The 15,715-nt window shown below is 45.9% G+C and overlaps 1 protein-coding gene across 1 annotated transcript; it reads left to right on the top strand.

Moving 5' to 3' along the window:
- Positions 1-269: 269 nt before the first annotated feature.
- Positions 270-15,106, top strand: zranb1a (zinc finger, RAN-binding domain containing 1a). Its single transcript, XM_076759569.1, has 10 exons — positions 270-568; positions 1,038-1,895; positions 6,286-6,473; positions 7,502-7,655; positions 8,561-8,632; positions 9,313-9,511; positions 10,569-10,689; positions 12,471-12,600; positions 13,380-13,609; positions 14,112-15,106. The coding sequence occupies exons 2-10, from the start codon at positions 1,064-1,066 to the stop codon at positions 14,325-14,327; spliced, it is 2,142 nt and encodes a 713-aa protein (XP_076615684.1). The 5' UTR covers positions 270-568; positions 1,038-1,063; the 3' UTR covers positions 14,328-15,106.
- The last annotated feature ends 609 nt before the right edge of the window (positions 15,107-15,715 follow it).

Below are 15,715 nucleotides of genomic sequence, written 5' to 3'. Positions count from 1 at the left end.
TAATCATAATATAATATAAGAATGTGGTGTTTCAGTGTGCAAACTAAACATAATGGGCTAAAATCTCAGCAACTACACAAAGTATTTATGTAACAAGACACTTTCCATCCCTTAATTTCAACTCTCACAGTTCTCTTGAACCTCACATATTTTATGTCTGAGCGGCTGTGATATTTCCGATGGCTCCTGAAGGCAACACAGTACTTCCCTTTATCCAATCGCATTGAGCGCTGAGCCAGATGATTGGTGACGAAGGCAAGCAAGCGTTTATTTTGGCTCTGCTACTCATTTGTCTCACTGTCGCCGCCATTAAACAAGACGGAGGCAATGTAAACCATGGAGTGTCGCGGATTTATACCATGATTCAAGGACTACAGAGGCTCTGCCAAGGTGCGGTTTATCCTGCGAGAAGTTAATGTGTCCATGAAGGTAAACATGTGAGAGACCAAAGGGGTCGAAATAACTCGGATTGGGAAAGGTTTGACAGAGCAGGAGGAGGGGGGACTGTACAAGAAGGGTTTGTTGTGGTTTTCAGCAGCACTTGAGAAACGAGCACAGCGGCGAAACGGTAAGAGTTTGACATATTTTTCTTCGTATATTCCGGGTCATGACATACTCGATGGTTATACGTTTTATCGAATGTTCGGTAACTGTTAAAATTGACCGTAGCTATGTACGCTAGGTGGTTAGCTTGCTAGCTAGCAGGCTAACACTAAACAGTGAGCATAATTATATAGTAACGCAATAAAGCTACCCGTCATGTGACTTAAAGCCAAGCTGTTCTCCACACTCCGTGCTGTTATGATAATGAACAGCTGGTTGGCAATTTTAGCGTTTCAATCACAACACAGGCTCAGGCTGACAGTGTCATTGAAGATGCCTGACTAGATGTAAGTTAGTTGACAGACTGCTGGAACACATACTATCAAATCTCTTAAATTCATTTATCTGTCTAAAACACACACTAAGTGTATCACATTTATTGACCTTCAAGATGATTCAGTATGTTTATGCCACAAATCTGCATTTATCTCCAGAGTGTGACTATCCAAAGTGATCCACAATGACGGAGCAGAAGATAAAGTGGGTCTGCGACTACTGCACCTATGAAAACTGGCCATCTGCAGTCAAGTGCACTATGTGCCGTGCACATAGGTCGAGGGGTCCCATCATCACAGAGGAACCTTACAAGAACAGCCCTGATCTGGATCCCAGTTTGGAGTGGGACCCTCCCAGAACTGAGAGTGGCAGCAGTCTCCTCATCTGCCCTGACTCCAGCGCTAGGCCAAGAGTCAAATCAGCCAGCATGGCTGAGATTGCCAATAAGTGGTCCTGCCAGATATGCACCTACCTGAACTGGCCCCGAGCTATCCGCTGCACGCAGTGCCTGTGTCAGCGACCGCGGACCAGCAGCCCCACCGAGTCCCCCCATACTTCAGGCTCCAATGCGGGCTGCCGTCCTGCTTTCCACTCCCCCGTGGATACCTGTGAGGAGTACAATGACAGAAACAGACTCAACACCCATCAGCAGCACTGGACATGCGCAGCTTGCACTTACCAGAACTGGCCCAAAACTACTAAGTGTGTGGTGTGCGACCACCCCAAGCCCAGCAACCAGGAAACCATAGAACTGGCCGAGTCCGCAGAGCCGACACCCATGATCAATGAGCAGGACAGGGCCCGGTGGAGGGTCAGTTGCAGCGGAGGCCAGGGCCAAAATAGGTCCCCTACTATGCCCAAGAGGGAAGACAGTGTCAAAATGGACTTCCAGAGAATAGAGCTCGCAGCTGGAGCCATGAGCAGCAAAGAGGAGCAAGAGGTCGACTTCAAGAAGTTAAAGCAGATTAGAAACCGGATGAAGAAAACAGACTGGCTGTTCCTCAATGCATGTGCTGGTGAGTTTTTGTACGTTATTATGTGTCATTACGGGGATGAAGTGATTAGTGGATAATCGATTCAAAGCCAAACATCTCATCCCAGCTTCTCAGATGTGAGGATTTGCTCCTTTCCTCTGTTTTGTATAGTTAAAATTGTCTATATATATATATATATAGTAATCAAGAGATTACTCACTAATGAAAATAATAACAAGACAGCCTTATTTTTTCCATTCTTTGTTTGTAGTGTGACCTGTGCATTCCATAGCAGTGATTACAAGTAGTCAAAGTATGAATTGGGCTCTGATCATGTGTGAGAATACTTTTTTTTCCCCTGCGTTTCCCTCTGTGGCTCCCCTGAATAGTCTTACTGGTTCAAAGAATCCATACTCCTTCCATGTTTTTCCTTGTAACAACACTTCTATTGTCACACCAGCTTTTTGTTTCCTTCCATGATGTCATGCCCAGTGATGACAAAGCAGAGCGCTCCAGTCAGAGCCAACCCTTTCATTGTTTTTGTCCCAATGGCAAAACATTTAGCTTCTGCTTACTTCTACTTTAGTGCAGTGCAGATGGTGCCTCACCCTGCGAAGGCCGGGCCTGCACAGCAGTGTGATCCACTTGGTGTTTTTATTGATGAATGACAGCACGTCTCATTGTTTAGGCTCCAAATATTATAGTACAGCAGGAATTTTGCAAAACATGAGCTTGGCAAGCTCCTGGAGAAGGGTTTAATTTCACAAGGTAGTGCTGTCAGGTGGACAATATCCGCTGCAGGGTGATGATACTTGCCATAAACAAAGCATTAATGATGCTAAATGGCAGCATTATAGCTAAATGGCTAGTAGGAATTTGATCCAGCTCATCACTGAACCCCTAGCTGCCCTTGCTGTGCCACTGAGAGTGTCTTTGAGAAACTGAGAGGGTGTGAGTGCTTCCCAGCCGGTGGGGATGAATGGGCCGTCTGGGCAGCGCAGAGAGACCGGAGCCCGTGGACGAGAGACTCTCCTGGCTCGCAGTCAACACACCCTGTAAACACTGGTGCTTATGTCCTGACCAGGGGCCTCTAAGAGGCAAAAATAGCCTTGACAAGACATGAACACCAGTCAACAAAAAAGCAAAAAGCAAAAAAAAAAAAAAAAAGCATGAAGGCAGCACATGATCAGCGTCCTCCTGACCTTTGCACTGATTGCCCTCTGCAGCTTGTTGTTGTGGTGTAGAAAACATTACTCTTATGCCACAGTGAGGCGGTTTGTTTTTCATCTTTGTCCTGCATCTGTCAGATCTGGACATTTCCAGCCCTTTTATTTAGTTCTGTGCCTTTTTGTTCACACCATGTCAGCTGACTTTTTTCAGTTCTGTTGCTCGTGCTACAGTTGGGCTCTTCAAAGGGTTTGTCAGTGGAGGAAGTGCCTGAGTCGAGCTGCACTTTATGGCCAAGCCAAACACTTCCTCAGGTCTCACAACTTGATCTCACTTCGCTCTACTGTTTCAACACATTTCTGCTCTACTGTTTTTTCAGTGCTCTGTATTTGGGCCAAAATGAGATGATCCCATTGATTCGACTTTCCCGCGAAAGGAAGCAGACTGTGTTTGTGTAATATTGTTCTTTTGTTTCACTCAAAGGCTTTGACTGGCGGGTCTCACGGATGATGTTTGTCTGTGTGAACGTGTTATGCTTACAGCCGTGTGTGGCTCATGATGTTTTGTACAGTTTATGTGATTAGTGCGGTTCTTTAAGAAAAAACAAACTTGAGAGGGAGCTCTGTGTGTTTGCCTTCAAGCACTGGAAAACATCTCGTTGATCAGCTGAATTTTTATCTGATTGGCTAAAAAACAAACGTCAGCCACTCGTGACTGCAAAATTCTACCCAAAATGGTAATGTCAGTTTTGCAGAAATTGTGGTCACAGACATTATTAGCTCCTTCTGGGCTGTTAAGTTTTGCAGTGGCAGTGTGTGAAGGTGGTAAGAATGGAGGGGCCAGAGACAAACGTCTGGGATCAGGAGCGCTTTGTCAGACCTGGAGGGAGAAGGCTAAATATTCTGACATGAGGCATACTGGTTGCAGAACTGGTTGCCTTCCACTATTACACAGCACACGAGGTAAAACAGGGCTGGTCGAAGTGGGGCCTGGGGGCCACATTTGCACGTCAAAGAATTGTTTTTCGTAATGTGAGCAGGAAGTCAGTCAATTAAGAGAGCTTGGGATCCTCGTTCCATTTTGCCTCCTGACAATACGAAACAATTGGTGTTTCCACCATTAAGTTCTAGTTTTGCCCCACCAGGGGAAAAAAGTTTGAGCACCCCTGAGATAAAACAACATATTATCACACTTGATTTTCATAACGCCCCATTTTGAGACTGATGTTGTCTAGACTCCTCCTGACATACAGGGTTTTAGAATGTATCCCAGTTTCACACCATTTATTAAGACTGTAAAGTACACGTTATGTGCAGAGACCGAGTCCTCAAACAGTTGCACATACTGCAAGTCCAGGTTCAAGGTGCTCTTGAAGATGAAAATACTGTCCGAGTCTTAAAACTAAAGAGAGAGAGAGAGGTGAGTTTTCGTCCACATGTTTAATACTTTATTTTTGCCAGTATCCAGTGTAAACACATTGCTTTTTGAGTGAGCAGTTCCTGTCAGTACGACAGTGTAGAGGTGGACAGGGAACAGGTGAAGTGAGAGAGTGGTGTGACATGCAACACAGGTCCTGTGCTGGAATCGAACTGTGGACGTTGTGGTTCTGTGGTATGCGCTTAACCGTTATGCTACCAGGATGCCCCCGCCATTTCTATTGTGCACCGCGTTGCACACTGTGTGCTGCTGCTGCCTCACCAGCCAACCAGGTGCTTGGGTAACAACGGGCCAAATGTGAGAAAACAACAACTCAGCAACACTGGCTGACTAACTGAAAGAATCCTTTCCATCTCACCAATGCACCTCAGCCTAAGGCCTTCATCAGGACGTTCTTTTGCAATGTGAGACGCGTAAACAGGGCACTCAAGAATACTTAATGATGACCGTTTCATAGTGGGAATGCTCTGCATACTGTGTGAAGAGTGGAATTGGACACGGGCTGAGGTCTGTGTCATGACAGCTTTGACCTAAACCAAGCAAATTATCGTATGAACTGTATTCATACACTTGCAGAACAGGTTATCGCATTATTTACGTCTTAATGAGGTGTCCAGCGCGATCGCTCAGCATCTATTTACGGATCTGTGTTCACCCAGCATGTGTAAAAGGAGACCAGGCGTTCTTGGCATGTTCCAGTGCAGGTTCTGTCAAGGTAACTGTCCTTGGAAGAACATCCGCATATAAGGCAGTCTAGTAAAATTAGCCAGCGCTACAGTGTTTAGTGTGCTACCTAGCTGCCTGCCGCTCATTTCACTCGTAACAGATGTTGAGACTACGAGGTCCAAAGGAGGGGGAGGACTCTAATCTGCACAGACTGTCCTCTGTCTGACGCAGTTCTCTGATAGCTCTGCATTATAAGCTACACTGCTCTGTCTGTTCCTCTGTGTCGTGACAGTGTGATAACTGTTCTCGCTCTGGGTTAGCTGGTGGCTACATCCAGAAGTCATCTGAATTGTGGGTTGACGTCAAGAGCTGGAGAGCTCTGCTCACCGTGAATTCTTTTTGTGTTTAACTCTTGTCCTTTGTTACGTATGTCATGCTAATTTCTTTTGACTTTGAAGAGTATGATGTGTTAGCGGTCTGATGGATATTTCTGCAGTTCTTCCATTCAACATGCCAAGCTGTCTGTTCCATCTAGCCTCTATTACAAGCAAGGACGTGGGCTTGGAACCGCTCCAACAGCCAGTCTAATCCGTTTACAAAGAATAGGCCTGTTTTAAAAGGATTCCCATGTCTTTCTACATGAATTTATTTTCTTTGCAGTTGTGTTTGAACAGGGAACACAAGTATTTGGCAGAGCAGGTTCACATGCACTACACTAGCTTAAGCTAATGCCGTCTAATACAGCTGCAATAAATACTGCCTGCATGAAGGTTCTGATGTTTAGTTTTTGTTGAAATTGTTTTATATATATCAAATTTCCGGTCCTACGGTGTAGCGCTGGTCAGTGTGTTTCATTTTTCTAACATCAACTCTTCACTCATTGATATAGACGTTGTGCCTAACTAACTGGCAAATGTGTGTGTGCCTTGTGATGACAGCAGCTGACATGCATTAGCTGTTGAAGGTGTCCTTTCCTCCTTAAACATAGATTGTAAACAACGTGGATGTGTGTCATCTCCATCTAACTTAAACAGCCCGTGTGAATGAATTCCTGGAAAAGCGACTGTATATTGAGGCACTGATCCGCTTTCATGTTTCGGTGCCAACATTTGTGCCCCATTTTCTGACCTTCCTTCCTCCTTCTTCCTCTCCCCGGCTGCAGGCGTGGTGGAGGGAGACCTGGCGGCAGTAGAGGCCTACAAGTCGTCCGGCGGGGACATCGCCCGGCAGCTCACTGCTGACGAGGTGCAGCTCCTCAACCGCTCGTCTGCGTTTGATGTAGGCTTCACCCTGGTCCATCTGGCCATCCGCTTCCAGAGGCAGGACATGCTGGCCATCCTGCTCACAGAGGTAGGCGTCCTGATAGATTAAGTCTGTCTGCGCCACCCTACTGGAAGTAAAGCTTCTTTGAGAAAGTGGACCCAAAAAGGAGTTTATTTAACAGGTTGTCCCTTTCTACGCACATATTTCTGCACGTGACTACACCAAGTAGCAGAATTACCAGTTTAATCAGACTGTAAATTTTCCTATAACAAGATATGCATGTGGATTTCAGGTGCTTGTGAAAAGGAATGGATAACTACCAGTAATCTTGTGACCTCCTTTACATGCATTTTACAAATCCTGACAGTAAAATTGCTTTTATTACACAAGAAAATGTCAGAAGCTTTCCTGTAATTTTGATGCCACTCTGTACTTCTCCCGGTCAACCACATCGGTCTATAATTGTTCTGCGCCAGAGTAGACGATATATAGCAGATGCCCATAATGCCTATAATTACAGCAGAAGTGCACTTTGAGGATTAGGTGGAGGATTAGCCTGGCTGCAGTCCTGTCACTGGTTCCTAATGGGCGTGATGCCACAGAGCTGATGTGGTTTGCAAGGAGGGCAAGCAACGATTAGGAAAGGCACAGAGGGCCGCGCTGTGAAACAGGTCTCTGAGGCCGGGAGAGAAAGCTGGCCTCTTCGCTGCGTACGGCAGGATTCGACCCTCAATATGACAAATACATGCAGCCTGTTATCAGCGAGGGAGGTCGAATGTTAGACTCAGCAGCACGACAAACTACAACCATGCACTCACCAACAGCTCTCTAAAACTGAACAACAACCTTCATGGTTAACATTAGTCTGCGATATGACTGTTTGCATTGTTTCTGGTTAGGTGTTCCTAATAAATTGGCAATTGAGTGTATATATAAAGAGGAAAGAGTCTTATTCAGCAATGTGCTGTTTAATGAGTTCACTCAACCACCAATGCAAACTATGACAATACACAGAATGTGTGTGTGTACAGTGTGTGTCTCAGTGAATGAACACAAGTGAAATCTGACCCGTGGTCTGTGTGAAGCTCCGCTGAATCTGCCTGGGTGTCTTTCAGGTGAGCCAGCAGGCAGCTAAGTGCATCCCCTCCCTGGTGTGTCCCGAGCTGACGGAGCAGATCCGCAGGGAGATTGCAGCCTCGCTACATCAACGCAAAGGAGACTTCGCCTGTTACTTCCTCACTGACCTGGTCACATTCACCCTGCCTGCAGGTACCCAACGTCACTTCCCTTTTTGGACTTCCTTGCGTGTGTGTGTAATCTAACACCTCTGTTTATCTCTGAATAGATTTGGCTGACTTTAATGTTTGTCTTTTTGAAGCCCTCAGATAATGATTGACGTTGACACTGCAGGCTACATTTGCTCTGCAGGAGTAGAAAGGAAAAAAATCTTTATTTTCTGATTTTTTTTTTTTTTTTTTTGGAGGGGGCTTGTATTCATGCTTAAATTTCATGCACATCTGTAGAATTTCCCCCCCCAAACAGTATAAATGTGCAGCATTTCAGTGTGTGATCTGGGATGTTTTTTCCCCTCACTTGAGAATTGGAGGAATGACGGCTCGCCTTGTTGTGCAGCATTGCTCAGGGAAACAGCAGCTCGGCGTCCCGTCCCTGTGGCGTAGTGGCGTCGCTGAAATGACATGCACTTTGCTTTTTCAGAGCTACCAGTTGTATTCTGATTCAGAGCTGCCATTGCCGCTGGGATGAAAGATTATGCAGGCTCCACTGATAGATTTGAATTTTTTTTTTTTTCCCTCTTATGCCAAGTATTTCTTTGCAGACTGAAATTGGCTCGAGGCCAGCTGCAGGACGCTCTCCCTCTGTTTCTGTCGCTTTCTCTTTCAGACAAAGCCAGTGCCATTCACTATTGAGCCAGAGAATAGCCACCAGTGTTCTGGCTTTGTGTGTGCACAGTTCAATACACACACAAATACAACATGCTGTACAGAGCTTGTGTTTACAGTGTGCCATTGACAAAATGTCAGCCAGTGAATGGAATTGCAAAGAACATCCCCTCTGTGTGTCATTACTGTGGCGTTTCTGTTGCCCTTGGTGCTGCGTACCATTAGCTTATAATGAGCATGAAAACATAATATGTTTCCCGTGTGTCTCTGCAGACATAGAGGACTTGCCGTCTGCTGTCCAAGAGAAGCTGTTTGATGAGGTGTTGGATCGAGATGTGCAGAAAGGTACTCAAGATGTATTCATGTCTGTATCTACACATGCAATTCACCATCTGGCCGTGACTTGGGTCTAAAAACCAGCATTTGCTTTTGTGATCTTCCGTGTTCAAGCGGCTCACAGCCTCCTGCTTCACCTTCAAAACCTTCTCTAATTAGGTTAATTGAGCTCACTGCTTTGCCTGCCTCACATTTAACCAGCGACACACTCCCAGGACTGCACTGCGCTGCATGTGTGAGCACCAGTGAACATACATGTGGGTTTGTTTGTTGCATCAGACGAGTCTTGTGACCTATTTAAGCCTCCATAAAGTGGGTTACTGGGGAGAGGTGCTCTTGGTTTTTGGTTTTGAGCACAAAGTAGCTGAAGAAGCAGTAAAGGTGTGTTTAATAATATTGCTGAAGGACAGTGAAATGCTGAAAAGCAGGTTAGGTGACGCACAGTTTGATTCCTTAACGCCCAGCTGCAGCAGTTTCATACCTGAAACACTCAACATCTTCATCTTCACGTCAGTTTTTGTAAACAGATCGAGGTAGTGTGCGTTTGTGCAAGCTGAGGAAAAAAAAAATACAACCCCTGCAAAGCTGAGCAAAAGTGGAAAGGCTTTACGCAAGGCTTGATCGACCCTGTGCTGCCGTTGGTGCCCTCAGCCCACACCTCACACCTTGTCTGTCTGTCTGTGTTTTAGAGTTAGAAGAAGAACCTCCCGTCATCAACTGGTCTCTGGAGCCGGGCACACGCCTGGACAGTCGTCTGTACGCCTTGTGGAACCGCACAGCCGGAGACTGTCTGTTAGACTCTGTTCTACAGGCCACTTGGGGCATCTATGACAAGGACTCCGTTCTCCGCAAGACCCTCCATGACAGCCTGCACGACTGCTCCCATTGGTGAGACACCCAGCCCTGCACATCTGAATGAAAAAGCTGTGTGTCATCAGCATAAAAACAAAAGCTTGAATACTGGTGAGGTGACAGTTGCTGCTCGCCCCAAAAAAGATTTGACAAAAAGATGTTGCATTTCTGGCTTACCTGCCTTTCAGTGTCATACCATTATAATTCATTTCTTAAATATGAAGGTCACATGATAGATTAAAAGAGGTTTGACAGGTTGTCAGCAGCTGGTGGACTGCCAACGCAGCCCTGCCCTGCCAGGAGGTTAGTGGTTTTGATAATTTGACTTGGAGGCTCAGAGAGGAAGCATTTCCTCAGGATATTTACATGCATCCCTCACACAGTCAAATACAGGAGGTTTGATTACTTAGTAAGGTAAGACGTGGAGGAAATGTTCTCTTTTTAATGTGTATTGTAATGGCCATGCAGATGATTTTGTTTATTATGTCCAAGTGTTTTCAGCGTGTTTGATGCGGTCGTTCTTTGCATTAGATTTTTATGTGAAACACTGTTTTATGAATGTTAAATGTTTGCTCTCCGTGCACGGCTTTCTGTCCGACAAGTCTGGTTGTTGAGCAAAACAAACTGCACATAAAATAAGACTTTATTGATCCCACGCCGGGGAAATTAAGCCGTTAACAGCCAGCAAGTATTAAAAAGCAAAACAGCAGAAACAGTGGCACAGAAGTGTCACGATGAGGAGGATACAGGATGAAGAAGAGCCGTGTATATTACATTATGTACAGATTCTAAAAATACTATTGCCAATATTCTTATGAGGAAAAACTACCAGTGTCATATGTTGAATTACACTTGAGAAATGCTGTTGCATAAAAAAAACGCAAGTGCACGGGTCCGTGTACAAGTACAATATGTACAGTTTATGAAAATACTGTCGCCAAGATGAGTAATAACGCAGCAGTCTGTTACTGGAGGAGCTGCTCAAGTCTCATGCAGGGAGTGTGGTGTCCATCACGTGCATATAAATCAATTATATACTTACAGGGTGATAAAATAGATGCAATAAAAAAGTAATTTTTTTTTTTTTTTTTAGGTTTTACACACGCTGGAAGGAGTGGGAGTCGTGGTACTCGCAGAGTTTCGGTTTGCATTTCTCCCTGAGAGAGGAGCAGTGGCAGGAGGACTGGGCGTTCATCCTGTCTCTGGCCAGCCAGGTAATTATGAGGTTCCTTCTGGCTTACTCACTTCCTGCCTCTAGTTCACTATCAATCGAAAGGCCGAGCATTGTAAACGTGTTATGAGGGGACAGAAGTGATGAGCGGACAGTAATGCTTACAATATAAATATAAATTGATGCGTTCTCACAGGCTGGTGGCAGGTTTATGACCAAAAAGGTCTGTGTTTTTTTTTTTTTTGGGAAATTCAAATGTCTGCCAACAATTGAAATCCCACCAGGTTAATAATTTAGTGACTGTGAATTTTCCTAGAGGATCATTAAGCTTCCTGGCACAGAAATGCAGGAAGTTCTCCTTCGTACTTGTCATTTGTTGCTCAAACACAACAAACTTTGCACCGTCTTCTTTTGTGGTTTTGGGGACTGTTTGTTCTTCCTGTTGTTGCTGTCGGGGGAAAAGTAAACAAGAAAATCTTCCCTCTCCTGTTTAAAGGCACCCTGTGGATTTTTCTTATAGAAATAACTACAGTTATTATTTTCACATTCTCCAAATTGTGCGGATTCTTAAGGCTGGACACACATGTTGAAGGCACTTAGAAACCTTTACAAAGCTGGTTTTCTTTTGTGTACATCCGTCAGTAAATCTGTGGAATAGCTTGGATGGCTCACGAAGAAAGACAACTGGCTGCCATGTGATTATTCACATACTGTACTTTTAAAGGTTTACTTTTAAATACTGCGTATGTTTTATGGAGGATGCCACTGGAGGGCACACCAGAGGGGCACGCTCAGACTGCATAGCACCTTCTAATTTGCATGATGTAAACAATAAACATGGCGACACTCGAGGAGGTTTCTGGTTTAATTCTGAGGTGACAGCGGAAAAACTGACAGCGGCGCCATCGTAGACGTGTGCGTCCTGCATTTTACACACGCGGCGTCTATTTCCGAGGACGCAGCCGTCAGGTGCATGCGAACGTGTAGTTAAAAGCAAGTCTATCTTTGATCTTAGTGGCATGAAATGTCATCACCTGCAAGCTTTGCTTTGGAGCTGAAAATGATGAAAACAGTTTAACACTGTGTGTCTGTATCAGCTCTGCTTTTGCAGCGCTGCTCATTAACCTCGAACCCGGCGAGGTGAACAGCATGGAAGTTGGAAGAGTCGCACTGTGGAAGGCGGATCGTGTGTGTGAATGACGTGGAGGACATAAGCAATTATTATAGATCCCCCTAAGATGGAGCGGTAGATTGACAGACAGCTCATCTGCTTGGCTGGCACACCTGCTGAAGCAGTGCTCCTTCCCAACATGTGACCTTGGGATTACAGGCATTTAGCCCAGAGAGCCACTCCACCGGCAGCGTAAACAAACACGGCGAACGCTTCCATGTGAAAACCTCGTCGGAGGATTTGACAGTGATGGAGAGATGAGATGCACAGGATAAGATCTGCCTTTTTATATCCCGCCCCATATGTGAGGATGACTTTAAAGCCTCCTTTCAACATGATATGTCGCTGCAGCTGTAGTATGTGTAGAAGCAGTTATGCAGGCTGCTTATTCGGGCTGTGCAGCTGGGGGGGGGTTGTTGGCTGACGTACGCAGAGGTGCAGCGTTGCAGGTTCACAGTGTGCAGGACAGGAATGTGATTTGCAATGTGATCGCAGCACTACGCGGTCTCAGCCCTCGTCAACGTTTATAGTTCTATTAATATTCAATGTATAAGTAGGACGGGGGGGGTGGGGGGGGTGGAGGGTGTTGGTCTATACTATTACAACCCCTGAGTGATGTGTCATTTTGCTGTTCTTCTTTTTCCTTCACTCAGCCCGGGGCCAGCCTGGAGCAGACCCACATTTTTGTTCTCGCACACATTCTTCGCAGACCGATCATAGTCTACGGAGTGAAATACTACAAAAGTTTCCGTGGGGAAACGTTAGGATACACTCGATTTCAAGGTGAGCCGCCGTTTGTCGCATCTGGTTTGGTTCTGTTTGCTGTTCACACTCGGTTTTCACTGGAGCTGCTTTCTGATGGGGAAATAGACTCCCTGAAAAAAAGCTGACACGGCTTTTTTCAGTGCGACCAGACACATAAATGAAATATCAGTGACCTCTGGTGTATGGGAGTGGATGCAGAAAACTCAGCGACAGATATCCCAAAACCTGCAGAAATCAAATTTAGATTGAAGCAGAGTATTTTGGATAAAAACACGCCGTGAATTTGGGAAATGACTGCATCTGCCTCCACTCTGGAGGGACTGGAAATCACATCACAAGAGTCGGAAACAATCCTTCACAGCCTCATCTGAGTTTTCTAACCTGTAGTTGTAGATCAGACCTGGAGGGAGCACAGCTGCTGTGTAACACAGAATATCTTTAACTCGGTCTGTCTGTAATTTTGATGAACACTCAGCAGCTTCAGTCTCCACTGCACGCTAACTGTCTGCTGATTGGTAGTGTGTGTGTGTGTGTGTGGAGCAGGAAGTGGGCCTGGCAGAGGCTGGAGGGCGGAGGCTGTGCGCCCTGCTGAAGGAGCACCACAGCGCTGCCCCTCCGCTCACAATGGGCCGGCTGTTTTCACGCGGCCGCTTGTGATGTCGGGTCAGATTGGAGATGCTCGGCCCCGGCTGACGTTGGCGCACACTGTAATTTGAGCGTACAGCTGCAGGGCCTGCTCCTCCCAGGCGGCGTGCCGTAGCTGCCGGCTGGCCTGACTTGCTTTGTGTGTGGTTTAGGTGTGTACCTGCCTCTGTTATGGGAGCAGAGCTTCTGCTGGAAGAGCCCCATCGCTCTGGGCTACACGCGGGGCCACTTCTCGGCCCTGGTGGCCATGGAGAACGACGGCTACGACAATCGCGGTGCGGGCGCCAACCTCAACACTGACGACGACGTCACGGTCACTTTCTTGCCGCTGGTGGACAGCGAGAGGAAGCTGCTGCACATTCACTTCCTGTCTGCACAAGAGGTAGGGACCGAGTTTTGTTTTCAACTTTCAAAATAAAAGGTGTAGAGACTTTAGATTTTTGTTGATTAAATAAAAAACTTAAAGACAAACTTTAAACTCACGTACTAACAGGAACTCTAATTAGCTTCCTATTTGCATTTTTCCCTCCTGTTTTTATCAGATTTTACATCTTGCCTGAATATTTTCTGAGCCGTGTTCGTTCATGCAAGTCACCTGTTTGACTCTAAATTACTTTCCTCAACGTCTTCCTGCAGGAGAAAGCACAACATAAACAGCAGACATAACATTTTAAACCAGCATTCTCCTTTATTAAATTAGGGATTTTCTGGGTTAAAAAAAAAACAAAAACGCTGAGCTTTATGCACAGATTACGGTGCCAGGTGACCACAGATTGCTTCCAGCCTGCGGTTGTGAAGTGGATGTTTACGTTCCTGATACATAACTGCGGCCGCCAGCAGTTTCCCGTCTTTAATCCGGCTGCGTGTTTGTGTCTGCGACTCAGATGGGCAACGAGGAGCAGCAGGAGAAGCTGCTGAGGGAATGGCTGGACTGCTGCGTGACAGAAGGAGGCATGCTGGCAGCCATGCAGAAGAGCTCCCGCCGCCGCAACCATCCCCTGGTCACCCAGATGGTGGAGAAGTGGTTGGACAGATACCGCCAGATCCGCCCCTGTGCCTCCCTGTCGGACGGCGAGGAGGACGAGGACGAGGACGAGTGAGCGAGAGGGGGAAAAGAGGAAGAGCTCTAAAAAGACTGGACACTGTGGGCTCGGGGGAAAGTTGCTATCTACTTTTTTTTTTTTTTTCCTCTCTCCAAAATGTAAATCTTGTAATAATGCATGTGTTTGTGAGCTCTGTGATAGAAAACAAACCAGCACCAACATCCAGAATCCTGATTACTGCTCCTATGAAAGCACATCGAGTCCACGTCCTCCGCCCAGATTTCTCCTTTATTTGTTTTCAGCATAACTATCACGACCTGAGAGAAATACTAGGACGCGTAGGAAAATATACTCTATTTAAGGAAATCCAGAAGCCGCTCTAGATAAGAAATTTCATTTACAGAATTGCCTGACAGAAATTTTGCTTAAAACCGAGAGGATGCTTAATCCGCGTATGTAAAGGTTTAAAGAGCACCGGGTTTCCTGATTGCCGATACCTCTGCAGACCCCCCTCTGATGTTGGATTTATTTATTTGTTTAGGAGAGTTAGCGCACGGAGGTGACGCCTTTGTCCTGCCCCCGTTTTATCTGTGTTCCGTTTGATCCGTTGAGTCTTGAAGTATTTTATTTTGCACAGATGATACCTACAGTCTGTGAGGGGAGTGGGGGGGGGGAGTGGGAGGGGGGGCGTACAAGTTTACTGACATTTTTACGTGTGATTTAGTAGCTCGTTGTCATGTTTAGAGCGGGTGGTGGTGACGCTGGTGGGGAAAAGAAAACCAAACACTCTGCCTCTTCCTATAGAGCGCATTAATATTAAATTTGACTCACTTGCATCGTCTTTGTCGCCGTTTGTTTGTCTTCTCTCTCTCTCTTGTGATGTTTGGGTTGGACTGTGTTGATGGTGGATGGCAGTCGTTCTAAAATTTGATTCGCCCGTTCGGTGGTTGAGCTCGCACGCAAGGACACAGTCAATACCGCTCGCACCGTCTAAATATAGTCCAGATCGCTGTAGGATGGATGCCTCTGACACGCGAAGAGGAAGCCTGTTTGAAAAGAGCCAGTCGCGGTGTGTTTTTTTTTGGGAGAATTAGGCCAAAATCACACATTTGTATTCCTGCCATCGCCCTTTTTGGGAGCATCCTGTGATTCAAAGCAACACAGAATTGCTCTCTTCCATTGTAATTAAGATGCAGTGTAGTACAAAGGGAATGTCTAATGAACAGCAGAAGCATGAGATGTACATTTCTTCTTCTCAGGCTCAGTTCTGGGAGAAAATGTTTTCTTAATTCAGCGAGGATTGAACAACTCTTAATGGACAACAAACGGCTCTGAGTTAAATATATGACAGACTGGTCAGATGACCTTTCACCCCTGAGAGCCAGCAGCTTGTTAGTGTTGAATTTTTAGCTTCAGTGTGGCTTATTTTTAAGGTTTTACTCCTG

This window comes from Chaetodon auriga, chromosome 20 (genome assembly GCF_051107435.1).
Source record: "Chaetodon auriga isolate fChaAug3 chromosome 20, fChaAug3.hap1, whole genome shotgun sequence".
Classification (NCBI taxonomy): domain Eukaryota; kingdom Metazoa; phylum Chordata; class Actinopteri; order Chaetodontiformes; family Chaetodontidae; genus Chaetodon; species Chaetodon auriga.
The sequence above is the reverse complement of the archived record's forward strand: the minus strand, read 5'-3'. Positions and strand labels throughout refer to the sequence as shown.